A 14418-nucleotide genomic window follows, 5' to 3' on the forward strand; every position below is an offset into this window, starting at 1 on the left:
CTCACCAGGGCACCACCACACACGATGGACACCATCTGAGCCAAACAAGTTTATCCTGGTCTCATCAGACCACAGGACATGGTTCCATAATCCATCTTCTTGGACTGCTTGTCTTCAGCAAACTGCGGGCTTTCTTGTGCATCAGCTTCAGAAGAGGTTTCCTTCTGGGACGATGGCTGTGCAGATCGAGTTGATGCATTGTGCGGTGTATGGTCTGCACTGTATAGCACTGACAGGCTGACCTCCCACTTCTTCAACCTCTGCAGCAATGCTGGCAGCACTTATGCATCTATTTTGTGAAGCCAACCTCTTAATATGACGCTGAACACGTGGACTCAACTTCTTTGGTTGACCCTGGTGAGGCCTGTTCTGAGTGGAACCTGTCCTGGAAAACCGCTGTATGCCTATGCTATAGCTCCGTTTCAGGGTCTTAGCCATGTTCTTATAGCCTAGGCCATTATTGTGGAGAGCAGCAATTCTATTTCTCATATCCTCAGAGAATTCTTTGCCATGAAGTGCCATGTTGAATATCCAGTGGCCAGTATGAGCGAGTTGTACCCAAAACACCAAATTTAACAGCCCTGCTCACACCTGGAACCTGCTCCCATTCACACCTGGAACCTTGTAACTCTAACGAGTCCCTTTACACCAGGGAGGGACAACAACACAATTGGGCACAATCTGGGCATCACTATGAGCTGGACTCACTTGCGCTGCTAGATATTTAGACATTAATGGCTGTATGTTGAGTTATTTTCAGAGTAAATCTGCATTGCTATACAAGCTGTACTCTGACTACTTTGTTATATCCAAGTTTCATTTCTACAGTGTCGTCCCATAAAAAGATATAAAATATTTGCAGAAATGTGAGGGGTGTGCTCACTTTTGTGAGAGACTATATATATATATATATATATATATATATATATATATATATATATACATATATATGAAAAACCCTACTTTACTGTTAATGCAAGTCAATGGAACCAGACTCCCAACTCCTTTTGGTCCAATCTTCATGAAACAGGCATTTTCAAATTATCAGTCAAAAACTGAAAACCTGATATGAGGTTTTGCTCCAACTGTAGCAATACACACACACACACACACACACACTATATGGCCAAAAGTTTGTGGACACCTGCTCATCTAATGTTTCTTCCAAAGAGTATTAAAAGGAGTTTGTTCCCCCTTTGCTGGAGTAACAGGCTCATCTTCTGAGAATGCTTTACACCAAATGTTAGAATACTGCAATGAGACAAAGCATTAATTGAGGTCAGGTACTGACGCGGGACCATTCGTTCTGGACAATTCACATCCCCTTCAACTCATCCTAAAGGAACTAGATGGAGCTCCATCAATGTAGTTCCACTGCCAGTTCCAATACTGTATTGGGCTTTGTGACCTTAAGCTCATGTGTGGCTGTTCCAGAACATCCCATTCTATGGTTTTTTATGGAACTGTGTTTGTGTGTGTGTGTGTGTGTGGACTCACTATATATATATATATATATATATATATATATATATATATATGTATGTCAAATAACAAAAGCAGAGTGTACTTCTTTCCTCTCACTGGATGCTTATTAAAGTATTTGAGTTCATGTTTTTAAAGTCAGTAGTTTAGTGTTTAAGCAGGCTCAGTAACATACTGTTTAGGAGGAAGTGTTATCTGTCTGCATAAACTAAACTGCAGTGTAAGTCACTCATTTTCAAAATCCACTCACAGAGACTCAAAGTCACGACAAATTCACTTAAATGAGAGGGAGACGTTGCATGTCATCTTACTACAACGCAGTGCTTTATTTCACATAGAAAGAAGAACATTATGAAGTAGAACACACTGTAACTAAATGGAGGGCTTTCTTCAAGAATACTCTGCTTTCCTACCCGGCAGGCCACTCCGCGGAAATTGCAGGTGATAAATAAAGTCTTTGGTAACATACAAATACATAAATACAGGACTTGTGTATATATATATATATAAATAGGATAACTAATAATATTCACAGAAGTGTACAGGTACATAATAGTGACTCCTTTCAGCATGTTTTTCTTAATTTAGTTCACTAACATCCTTTATAATACATTCATACAGAGACTTGTTACACTTACTTAACACAGCACTCAAGTTTCATAGATCATAATTTAGTTACATCATCTGAGTTTCAAGTTAACACATAAAAGGAGATTCCTGCTATAAAGTGCTTCGTGTTGTGGTTAAAACACCAACTGACCTTTAGTAATACGGCGAAATGTTAGTCTGGAGTGTGGTCTTGGCCCACGTGGCTGCAGAATCTATGCATTAGCTCGCTCAAAAGTCTCTAGTGGAAATCATTCATAACCTTCAAAAGTCCCTCACAGGTCCCTCACAAGGCTAAGGTCCGAGGAACCTAGGCGTCAACAACAGCAGTGAGAAACTGAAGCAATGTGTTTCTCCTACTGATCAAGGATGGAGGCTTTAGTGAAGGGCAAAGGTCCCACAAATAAGCCGCTGTGAGAGGCGGGCCCCGTTTTCACACAAACACAGACGTACACAGGGAATGATCAGGGTCAGGCAGTGACGCAGCGATTACGCTAAAACCCCATTTCAACACGAATTTTACAGCAAGTTGTCCAAAATAAATAAATAGGTACATAAACACAATAACAACACGGAAAAAAAAGAAGAACAAAAAAAAAAAACAGAGCTGTGGTCGGAGCGCGCAGGACGGATCAGAGCCCGGTCTGTAGCGGTGCTTGTGCACACTTGCGCTAAGCTCTTTAAAAAGTACAGAGATTCACCAGGTTCTCAGCATTTTAAAAGCATTTTAATGATCAGTCACGAGACATGGATAGTAATGATTACAGCAGAGGAAACGGTGTTTGTTTTTTCAGATCAGCCCTTAAGCACACAAGCAGGAATACAGCTACAGCAAGCCCTTAGGATCATCACAGAACTAGGAAAGTAGGAAAAATGTCGCCCCTTCCAAGATACACCACCATGTCAGGCAGCAGTGATTGTTAATTTAAAAAAAAAAAAAAAAAAGTCAATTACAGTTTGATACAAATCAAGCAAATTAAATAAGTCTCAAGTATTGTCAGGTTTTGGTAAATTCTCTGCCTTTTGGAATGATTACGAAAGGTGTGATAGAATAAAGGACTAAATTGGACTCACTATGTAACATGGGCGCAAATAATACTCATTAACTGCTTAAGACTAGGAGCTGTGAATGGGCTCTTTGATGCCGCAGTTGGATTTGGGATTATTCTGGCTATTACTTCCTTAAGGATTACACCTACGAAACACTTCATGTGCCTTTGAACATTCAGCTAAGTGTTTATTTAAACAAAGGCGAGCCATGGCATCAGCCTCTGGCTATTTTCAGGTCTGTTTTTTTACGCCCCAAAGGCACTGGCGGGGTATTTCTGGGGCCAGCACCCGCCCACGAATTCAGACACAATCATTACGAGAAAAGGGAATCCTTAAAATACACACCAAGCATTTACAGCGTTTGTGGGGCTTGTATGGCATGGCACCGTACTAACAAATTTGGCACGCTCTTCTCTGAAATTTTGGTAGAACTATAATTTTATATTCTTTAATTAGTGCAACAATAGAGGTCTTTAGAATTCGCTGAGCCTGCTCTCATTTTAAAACATCTTTCTGCATATAAAAGGGGGCCATGCATGGTAGTAAAGACTGAAGAGATTCTGTTTTACAGGACACTCTATTGTAATCTCAACTATTTAATGCCATGAACTATGTGATTTCTATGTTTTACGACTACATCATGCAGGGGATAATTTGCCATGTGTGCACGCGTGAGTGTTTCGTTAATTATCTGTTAGGAAATGTTTGGAAAGGCCTTGGTTTTGTTTACGAAGCTAACCCCAGCAGGATTCGAGTTATTCTAGTGGGAAAGAACAGAAGGGATTATAATCTACTCATTAAGCAGCCCTCACAGTTTTATGGATGTATTACTGGACAGGCCTTGACCCTTTACCCACTATTTACCTAAAGAAATAATGGTCACAAACGATGATGCATTACCTAAAACAAAAACCTTTATGTAAACTTTCACTACTGAGTTTGGCTGTTGTCTACTGGACATGTCCTCGTAAGTGGAACTGACCAAGCCTGAGAGTGCTGAATGTGTGAGGCTGATTGTGGGTCGCGAGGTCGCCTGCTGGTGGTCTTGAACTCAAATGCATCGGATCTGTCTCGTCTACTCGGCATGGCTATTATTCTCCCATGCTGTCATGGGGAGACCCCTGGCACTTAGGATGCAAGTTCGGAGGGAAGAGGTGAAGGGGTTCAGCGACAGACCAGTCTCTTGTGGAATGCACTGGCACCGATTTGACAGAAATCCCATCGCACTCCTGGATCAAATCCACATTAACGGCTTAGACAGTTTGATCACTGGTGTAGAAGTTAACAGCCTTAAGTGAGGCTGCTTTGTCTGTGCAGAGGGTGGGTAGTGCACACCAGAGATCACAGTCTGGAATGGCACTTGTGAGCAGAAGTCCAGGAAAGGTAAGACTTCTTTTCTCATATTAGAGTGATCAGAATGTCCAAAATGCTCAGCTGAGTGAAAAAACAATCCAAGAGCCAATGTAAGAGTGTTTTTTAAGGGCAGAGAACAGAAGAGTTCTAGCCATGTCAGTAACATAAGATCCTTCCTGACCAAAAAAGGCACCGTATATGCTCCAAAAAAGCAAAGGCACAAAGTAGGGGAAATAAGCAGTGCTGCAACAGTTTCTAACTTATAGACTAATAACCAAAAAAAGAGGCAGGATAGATGTGAATAACGCTGTTCTTGCTGGGGTTGCAGGTTAGGCCAGGGTCGGTCCAGAGCTCATCCGTAGCTATGTGGACTACGAGGGTTTACAGGAGAGGAGTCTTCACGTCCGGTTTGGCCCACCAGTTGGTAGAGGCGGTGACTGAGGTTCTGCACCTGGCAGGTGCCCAGGACACACCCTACACGCATCAGCTGGCCATGGCGTTGTGGATGGTGACCCCGTATGAAGGCATGGCGACGGCTTCTCAGGCCTGTCTGGTTAGGCCCCTCCCCTTTTTCAGTGGATGCACCTGCTACAGGCCTAGAGGTGTGGGGAACACGGAAAATGCTCATTGGATCCTCAAATGATGCAGGTGGTTTTCTAAACAGTAGGGCTCTCCACAGGGCGGTTCTATCCAAAGGTACAACCGGGTTGGCAGTAGCGTCAACAGATCCTGGATCAGATTCTGGGCTTCCTTCTCTTAGCTGAGAGAGCCTTGTCATTAAGTCCAACCTGTAGAGAACAGAAACAGAAACATTATGAATTTACCACCAGATCTAATTTCACAGACCAAATACTGTAGTGACACTGTTTAAGGCCAAGAGTATTTCATTGTTTGTTCCAAGAATAACAACTGGTAAAGTAGGTCATGTTTGAGTGTTATGCAAAAAATGATTGGTCCACTGCACGGTGAAAAAAGATGCTATCCACAAATATTTATACCGTGGCAATGGAATTATCCATCATTTCATAATGACTCCTGAATGTACTCTTCATTAAAAAAAAACTTCCAGGAACACACTCTAAAACTGGCCGATGTGTATTTGTGGCCAGCAGGAACTGAGCGTACAGCAAACACTTCAAATTTATACTGCCCTTCATGCAGTTGCCATCTGCTCTCTATTTAATGGTGACTCTGGATTTTCAGACATGGCCCCTGCAATTAGCTCACGGCCATTATAATGTTTGAACTGGGCCCTAGCTCAGGTCTCTGTCACATGCAAGGCTTGTGCTAAAAGATCAGCCATTTTATACCCAGTGGGCAAACAAGATCCCAACATCTGACAAAAAGGCACCTGGTAGTTATGCAATGCAACTGAGTACCAAATGAAAATCTCTTCTTTCCCAGATCTCTCAACAAGACAAAATTATTGTAATAGCTATATACACATGCGTGCTCTTTTTGATGGCTATGCCACTTTTAAAGCATAAAAAGGAAAGCAAAAAAAAGCAGAGCTAGTCTTAATAGAAGTTAATTTTCAACCTATGCCAGTTAACTCCCAAAGCTCTATTCAGAAGACACAGATATTCTTCACCAGCTGAGCATTGTATCTCAAGCACAAAGTTCATTTGGCTGATTTTCTCTTTTTCTTTGAGCTTGATCCAGAAGATCTCTGGTCTAAAGTTTAGAAGCTTAAGAAGAGCTAATCTCCTTCATCCCTCTTTGCCCTTTCACCTTTCCTAGAGCATCATCAACACTCATCAACGTTGGCCAAATCCCTAAATGTCTTCCTCCTAGACCACCTTGTGTAAAACAGATCCTTCAGCCCAGGTAGAATGGTGTTAAGATTACTGAAAAAGCCTTATCTTCACGCAGGATGTCCTTTGATCAGCTTTGAGCATCAAAGATCTTTGCTGATAACAAAGCCAGACTTGAGGAAAGCTGACGGAAAGAATTTGACTGGTTGGCATTCTGAGAACACAGGATGTGATTCCATGAACTGGACATGCCCCAAGAAGAGCGCAGTCATACCAACCATTTCACCTTGTCTGTGAGAAAATCTTAGCATGATGTGCCGTGTCTGCCCATGCCGCTCTGCCTTAGCCCTGTTCAAATTTGCTGGATTAACTTCAGTACGCTTTCAGTCTTCTTTAATAAGCATGTTTTTTGAGGCATAAAATTCTCTCAATTACCTCTTCCAGACCACAATGAAACTTGATCTGTGGTTCTGGTGGATTTCTGCTTTGTGTAAGGCATTCAGCAGAGCAAATTACCACCTGCATCAGGAAACCCAATCCATCTACAGTGTAATGGGAAACGTCCATCCAGAAACTTCATTTGCGAGTCTCTGAAAAGCCTACCCAGCACAACCAGGGAAACAGAGGGCCAAGGTTTTAGAGGGACAAAAACAGTCCTCTGCTGAATCATTGTGACCAGGTTCCATAACATGTTTGTTTGACATGCTACCTTTGTTTTGTTTGATCGCCCATTGTTAGGCACTTGGTTAGACACGAATCCCACTCTTTAGAAAAGATTATTAAATCTGCCATGATGGAACATGTACCCTGTAAATTGTCACTAATGGCTGCTGAACTCTGAAATAGTCTGGGGGTGGCAAGCAGCCAAGGAAATGTGTGATGTCTATAGGGTACAACAGCTCAAGAGAATTAGTAACTGGTGGAAAGTGGAAAAAGTAAGGGTATCTGGCATTTAATTAGCCCTTGCTCTCGGAGACCATTCTCTGAGCACCTACATCCATTTTAGCCACAATCTACAGCTCATGCACCCAGCTGTGCCTCTACTAGGACTGAAGCTAAGATATTTCTAATTGGATAAGTTGACACCTGGAAACTTTTCTAAAGAAACATTAACGTGTCTGTTATTTCAAGCCCACCAGCTGGGCTAGTAATACTGTATTTTACGGTCTTTGCCCAAAAATGTGACGGTGATTCATCAAGCTAATGTCCTTCTCCAATTACACTAGGATGTTTTCTCCCATATCCTTTACTGAGCATATAAAACTGCTTCAATTCTTTTGATAACAGCTTATCAGATTATGTTTAAAGGTAGCAAGTGGACAACAATTAGAATCAAAGACTCATACTTTCCACACGGTATTGTATGGACTGGTAAAGTTTTTTTTTTAAACTGCTGGTATTACACATCAACACTCTTGGAGAACTGTCCACTTCTGGGTTTCAGGTTAATAAGCAAGTCTAGACTTGGACATCCAACAGGGTGATTCAAAAATAACTCTAACAAGAAAGTTCTTCTGCCTCTCTCACAACTGCCCCTCCTACTAGGACCCAAGAGCCAGAATCAAGAGCCAGGCATGTGTTACCTTATTGCCCAGGGAGGGACAAGGTTTACAATGACCAGTTTAATCCAGCTAAATATGGCGAACCACACGCTCCCACTGGTAAACAGAGACCTTATTGTTTGGCTGGAGTAGGGAGAAGTGATTTACTGCAATTGTTAAGGTGCTAGGTAACCATACCTAAAGGAAAGGTTCTTGTTCCAAGAGGAACAAAAGAATAAGGAGACCTACATATGTCTACGCTGAACAGCTACACCTAAAAGTCATTCTGATTCACTTAGGTCCACAAACATTTGTTAGCAATATGCGTCAACACCATCAACATCTTATGTTTGTGGACAAACTCACTAGCCTAGAGTTCAATAACCACGAACACCAAAACAGGCCCCATTTTATAATATTTCCACAAAAAAACAAGTTATCGGCTCTCTCAAGATAGTTTATGGACAGCTGTTAGTGGAAAATGCCCTTCAAGTGTTACGTTTTGCTCAGAAACCAGGTTGGCTCCAAATCTGAGAACTCAGAGGCCCATTCTCCACCACTGATTCCAAGTGAAGCCTGGCCTCTTGCTATGTGGACCATGTTGAGACCTCTTGCCATGTTCTGTGCTGAACAGAAGCCTGTCCTCTGGGGATGGAGAGAGTGGAATGTAGGTCTTAGCCGCTAATCCACACTGGAATTCTGCCTGACTGCCGAATATTTTGTCTGCCCGCATGGCTCGGCCCTGGCTATAATGACCCTTACACCACTGCGAAATGTGTTCATGGTGTAAAACGGGGCCAGAGAGGACAAAATACAACTACTAACATCATCAAACTACTCACAGTGCCTCAAAAAAGCTTTGGAAAATTGAGGTTTCAACCCACTTCTGAGTGTCATGAACCTCCTTCAGTCAGTGAAAGCATCATTGCTCAATAAAAGCCAACAGAATGACTTGCTTAACTATGTTTGCTATGAATAGGAACCATGACTATGAATTCAACTCAACGCACACAGTAGCACTTTCATCCACACTTTCATCATATCTAATCCTACTGAACAAACACTGTGAAAAACATCACGGCTTAAGCTGTGCTGCCTCAAGATAAACAATACCCTTGACCTCTGGGCGAAGTAAATATTGGTTTTAGACACTGTTTGACGTTACTCTAGATGATACCAGCACAAGCAATTAGTTAATGGTATTAGGGTGCTGTTAGCAAACTCAAAAGCACATCTTTTCGGTCAGAACAGAGAAATATCGTTGACCGGGGTTACGTTACAGTGAACCGACTCATGTTAGACGAAGAGAGCAGACAGGCCGTTGGCCTCAGTCTTGAACCACATGAGGCAAATTTCAGCCATGGCAGACCGGCTATGACTTCAGACTAAGCTATACATACTCCTGGGGAGCGATCCAGGTTTCCTGCCGTTACCCTAAAATCCACTTTCAGCTTGTCGTTTGGCTTCAGCTTCCAAATTTTTTCTCACAAACAAAACCTCAATATGTTACGTAAGACATAAAACAGCAGGTCAGGCCAACATTTTCACAAAGTAACACTTTACGCTTAGCCGCTCTCTAGAATGATAGGTCTTTAAAATAGGTCTATACTATAACCTATATCCTTCAGACGGACCAAATGGTGGATTCAATCTGGGTCAGAAAACAAAGAAAATGGAGGGGAAAAATGGGGAAAGTGGAGCTACAGGAGCGAAACAGGTGGCAAGTTCTGAACTGCCTTTCTACCAAGTAACCCACAGGAAGATTCTGGGAATGCCACTTCCTCCAGACACACAGGACGTTCAGTCCTCTATTTGTGGAGAATTCCACTCATCAAACCACACAGTGCAGCTGAATCTGGCTGTTCATGCTGTCTGTTAGCAAAAAATAACTGGGCTCCATCTGAGCTTTATTATCTCAGTCTAACAAGGAGGCATAGATGTTAAAAGCCTTCTGACAGGTTGTTTCTGCCTCTTTTTTCACCTGCCACAGCACTCATTAACGCTGAATTAGGGTCGGAGAACAAAACTGCAACCATCCAGTTCAACCTCTTAGTTCTAATCTATACACTGTTAGAATTAAAGGTTCTGTTCCGGTACATTTTTCATTCTTCAAGGTACAAACAATGTAAAGGTTCCTTCAAAGGTACAACAGTGGTTTAAAGGTCTATTTGTGTACCTTAAATACGTTTTTCCAGGTGAAAAGTTCATATTTGTACCTTTTTCAATCAATCAATAAAATAAAAGCCTGGAGGTGAGACGGGGTGTGTGGAGTCAGTACAGCTTAGAAAATATAATTTCAGTGGATTATGTTACAGTTATGTTCCCTGACTAAAGCTACTGAGACGTTCCCTTGAGGGTACCACCCCAGTCATAAGAGGGGTACTGCCCCAGTGACAGTTTTTTCTGAGAGTGTATGGTACCCCGATTCAAGCCACTGTCTCAAAGTTGTGACAGCCACGAGTCATCTATGCTCGATGTGCCAATTCCTATAGTACAGTACTTATGACCGTATATAGCTTCTTACTGCTTATGCCTGCTCACAGGCAAAAGAAAGGATGTTGAGTCATCATAAGCCCATGCCAATCCACAAACATTCAGGACCTATGTAATTTGCTTGGGGCAGTTATAAAAGTAGTTGAGTCATCCTGAGAAGCATTATTTATTGTGAATATATATATACACACTGCTCAGGAGAGCAAGATTGTCTCTTTGTGAAAGATTAACTTGAAAGCAGAGCTGAATCCCAGGCACATGACCACAGTATCTGCCAGCCAGAAGGGGGCACACAGACACCGTATCATTTCTGCCAACACACTCCATTAAATCCATTTGGTTTCCGGAGACCACATCACTGGCGCACGCACAAAGCACATGCTGACATCCACGGACAGGCAAAGGTGAAACGTTGCTCCTAGCCTTTCTCCTGGCACCATTTCAATGACTGACTTTACTCCAATAGCCAGTACCTCATGTGGGATCGTGGGAAAAAGATTTGCATACATCAACGCAACAGTGGTATCGGAACTGAGAGAACTAGTTTGTCCACTTGAGTAGAGGAGAAAGGACACTTGATTAATTACATGCCAGGCACTGATATTTCACTAAAAGCCCACAATTGTCTCCTCACGTCAGCCGGTGCCCACCTTCAAAGTAAACTGTTTCCCATTAGCCTTGCCTTTTCCTCTTGCCTCTATCCATTAATACTCAAAACTCCAGCCGTGTCATGACCCGCGTACACCTTAACTGGCATTTCAAACAATTTATGATATTTATTTATTATTTTATAACTGGAAATATTCTACAAAGAGTTTGTGAGAGAAGCTTAGCCGCATAAAGACAAACGATAAAGTGATGACTAACGATGATGCTAGTTTATCTTCAGGCATTCTGGGTCAGCAGGTGACAGGGGACACAGAGAAACCTGTCAATTCCAGTTTCATCTGATGCTCACTAGCCTCTTCTTTCTCAGTGAGTAAATGAACAAGTTGGATAGTTCAATAAATCAATTTTAGTGGGATTAAAAAAAGGCTTTTAAATGGAAAAGTAAAACATATTGTCTCCTAGAAGTGCACTGAAATGTGCATGTTCTACATCTGGAATTTTCCAAGGTCAACTTCAACAAACAAACAAACAAACGCTTAATCAAACTGCCCAAGCGGAGTAAACAAACCAAGTTTATGTACTGAAATAAAACGCTGATGGTTTTGTATTTTTGGCATGGTTTCAAATGAGGCTCCCGCCTTTAGAAATGGTTCTCAGGGGCCTTTTAAGGCAAAGGTTCTGTATAGAGCCATGATCACTCAAAGAGCCCCCTGAAAGCATAAGCGGTTTCTTCGCAAGGTCCAGGTGTTCTCCATCATGAAAAACCAGTTCTATATGGTTCTTTAAAGAACCATTTTCAAAAAATGGTTCTAGATAGCACCAAAAAGAGTTCTCACTTCAGGCTTTAACAAAAAAAAAAAACCTTTTATCTTGGACCAAAACACACAGTTCCTCCACTGATCAGTGCACTTAAAGTGCACACGTTGTACTTTGGTACAATGCTGGTTTGGTACAAGGCACTTGCTCTATTTAGAACCATGCGTTCTACACTTTGTTTCTACGAAGGAAAACCAGTTCTATGTGGTTTTTGAAGCTTGTAACAACAGAAGAAGCCTTTTTTTGGTGCCTTATAGAAGCATTTTCAAAATAGTTCTATTTAGAACCACATTCAGCACATTCTCCACCAATCTGAGGACCAGTTCACCACGCAAAAATCATTTAAGCATGAAACGGCTTTAGATAGAGCTCATTTTCCCAAACGGAGCAATTCCCTTTACTGAACAACCTTTAAAGAACCATTTAAATGCACTAAGAGGTTCCACTGCGGTTCTACAGATTATTCGGCACTTAAGAGACTTTAAGCGCTGATAAATGAGTCGTTTAGCTCATAATGAAGTTGGCTACTGTCAGTAATGCTGTACCCGCTGTCTGGTTGTTGTAAAAGCACGTGTACCTTCCGTCTGGCCGGTTTTTATCCGCTCTCCTCGCCGCTGACTGGTCTCAGCTGTGACCGGCGTAAGGGTTTGGAAGGAGAAGCGCGCGCGTTTCTACCGGCACGTCTCCCTCACCCCCACTGGCCTTCACTCCGTCCACTATCAGCGCTCCAGCTGACACTGCATAACCGCGCATTGCGCCTCACAGATACGGGATCCCACCAAACACCAACTTTCCAAAACTTTTAAAAACTTTTAAAAACTTTCCAAAACTTTTCTTTTCCAGGAGGTGTGAAGTTTGCCTGCGCCTCGCGCGCATTCGCGCGACCCCCAAACTCGCCCAAGGAGACAAAAGACGGGTCTGAGGTGGGATTCTTATCCGCCTGCATCTTGTTGGAATTTTGCCGTTCCACCTTAAATGGTGCAGCAGTTCCATTCTGGCGCCGAGGCTGGTGCAGTAACGCCAAGTGGTAACTGCTGCACCATTTAAGGTGGAACGGGAAAATTCCGACAAGAACCCGGCGAATGAGAAGCTGGCTTCGGCTCCCGTGGCATGAAAAGAAGCCAAAATAGCCAAATTAACCAAGTCCCACGACTTCTCGCCGTGCTGTCTCTCCAAAAACGCTGCAATGATCGCCAAGACGAAAAAACGAACCCCTTATAATCTGACTAAATCCTTAAGAAGTGCCGGCTCGCACTCCTCAAGCCTTTTCCCCGTCTCTCCTACATATAAACTCCTTAAACGTCTCGTTAGAAGAAGTGGTGATTGAATTCCTACCTGTCGCCCACAGGAAGCGCCTGGAGCTGTAGCGAGAACAGGCTGATGCAATAGAGAGTTAGCGGGAGAAGAAGCGCCTTCATGGTGGGCCAAGCTCCCTTACACACCCCCCGGGCAGCAGCGGGGCTGCACAAGCACCTGGACGACACACGCAGAAGAAAAGCTCCGAGTTGTAGCTGGAGTTTTGTCTGGAGGAGGACGGAGGACGGCCCCTCTGAGGGAGAGAAACAGGAGATTTAACTGGCATCACTTATGGGCAGATTTACTACTAATTTGACTGCATGGAGACATGGAGCTAAATTAGACTGAAAGGCATCAGACTTTACACAGAAAGGCATCAGCTGGACCTTTACACCCTTATTAGTTATGAAGTAGCAAACAGTTCCTATGGCAACCAACCCGTAATGTGATTAAATCAACAGAAGCACATTGGCTTTACATACCAAGGGAGAGTGTGTACACTAACCTTTGTCTCAGGTGAGCTCCTCCTGTGTGAAACAGAATAAAATAAAAATGTGCCTGGAGTCTGTTTTTTCCTTTTTTTGTTGTTTCTCCCCCCCACGGCCACAAACGTGCCAGTCCAAAGCAGTGCTGAAGTCTGGGGCAGCCTGACATTTGCGCCTTAAATACAGAGAGGGCGGGGCTTCTCAGCACTATTTCATGTCAAGGTGCATCAAGACCGCAGTCATTAGTGCTAGAATCTACTCTGGAGCCAAGTGGGAGGAGCTAGGACTTCACAGCAGGACACTGAGCCTCAGTTAGGATTCTTACAGAGTGCAAGACTAGGCTAGAGCTCTAGTCTGGAAGGCTAGGAGGTCTATTCAGGTGGACATAGGCAGGTGAATGGTGGGCTTGAGTTTAGATGACTGGTTTTATGTGCTTATTAAAGGGTAATAGGCCTTATTGTCTCACGCTCATGCTGTCTGAATGCTTTAAAGCTAGGTTTTATGGTTTGGCATGCCCTGCAATAGGCCCATACTCACAGATATCGCCACACTACACTGACTCCCCGCCTTTTCTGGCTGCTGTGAGGTCAACGCTTTGTAGAGGCCATGGCAGAATGGCTCAATGCGCACACAATTCTCCATGAGATCTAGTGAAATTCTCCAGAAACGGCCTACCCGTGCCATAGCCCTGCTTCTGCCTTTATCTCTAGCTTTAAGAGTGAGTGTTAGTGGAGGATAAGGATCCTAGTGGATGGTTTAGGTTCCCCAGAACTTAATAGAGGACAGGACCCGCCCCTGTTGAACACCAGTGGGTACAAAACTCATTCTAGCAGTGGGTGATATGGTGAAAGGAGATATATACATGATACACAATGCATATCACAATATTTGGATCCACTGACAAGCATTAGTAGTGCCACATTTCAAAAGCTC

The 14418-nt window shown here is 43.0% G+C and overlaps 1 protein-coding gene across 1 annotated transcript; it reads right to left on the bottom strand.

Annotated features, from left to right (window-relative positions):
- Positions 1-1784: 1784 nt before the first annotated feature.
- adm2a (adrenomedullin 2a) lies at positions 1785-13628 on the bottom strand. The gene is made up of 3 exons (XM_017698965.2): positions 13506-13628; positions 13040-13253; positions 1785-5279 (listed from the first exon to the last, which is right to left on the bottom strand). The coding sequence occupies exons 2-3, from the start codon at positions 13120-13122 to the stop codon at positions 4844-4846; spliced, it is 519 nt and encodes a 172-aa protein (XP_017554454.1). The 5' UTR covers positions 13123-13253; positions 13506-13628; the 3' UTR covers positions 1785-4843.
- Positions 13629-14418: the final 790 nt, after the last annotated feature.

The sequence above is a fragment of the Pygocentrus nattereri genome, chromosome 1 (genome assembly GCF_015220715.1).
Source record: "Pygocentrus nattereri isolate fPygNat1 chromosome 1, fPygNat1.pri, whole genome shotgun sequence".
NCBI lineage: Eukaryota > Metazoa > Chordata > Actinopteri > Characiformes > Serrasalmidae > Pygocentrus > Pygocentrus nattereri.

What these genes read in the sequence shown, in the direction of transcription:
- adm2a (XM_017698965.2), bottom strand. Translation starts at nt 13,122, where the DNA reads ATGAAGGCGCTTCTTCTCCCGCTAACTCTCTATTGCATCAGCCTGTTC. An exon ending in GCGCTTCCTGTGGGCGACAG is followed by an intron (nt 5,280 to 13,039) that starts GTAGGAATTCAA and finishes TGTTCTCTACAG; the next exon opens with GTTGGACTTAATGACAAGGC.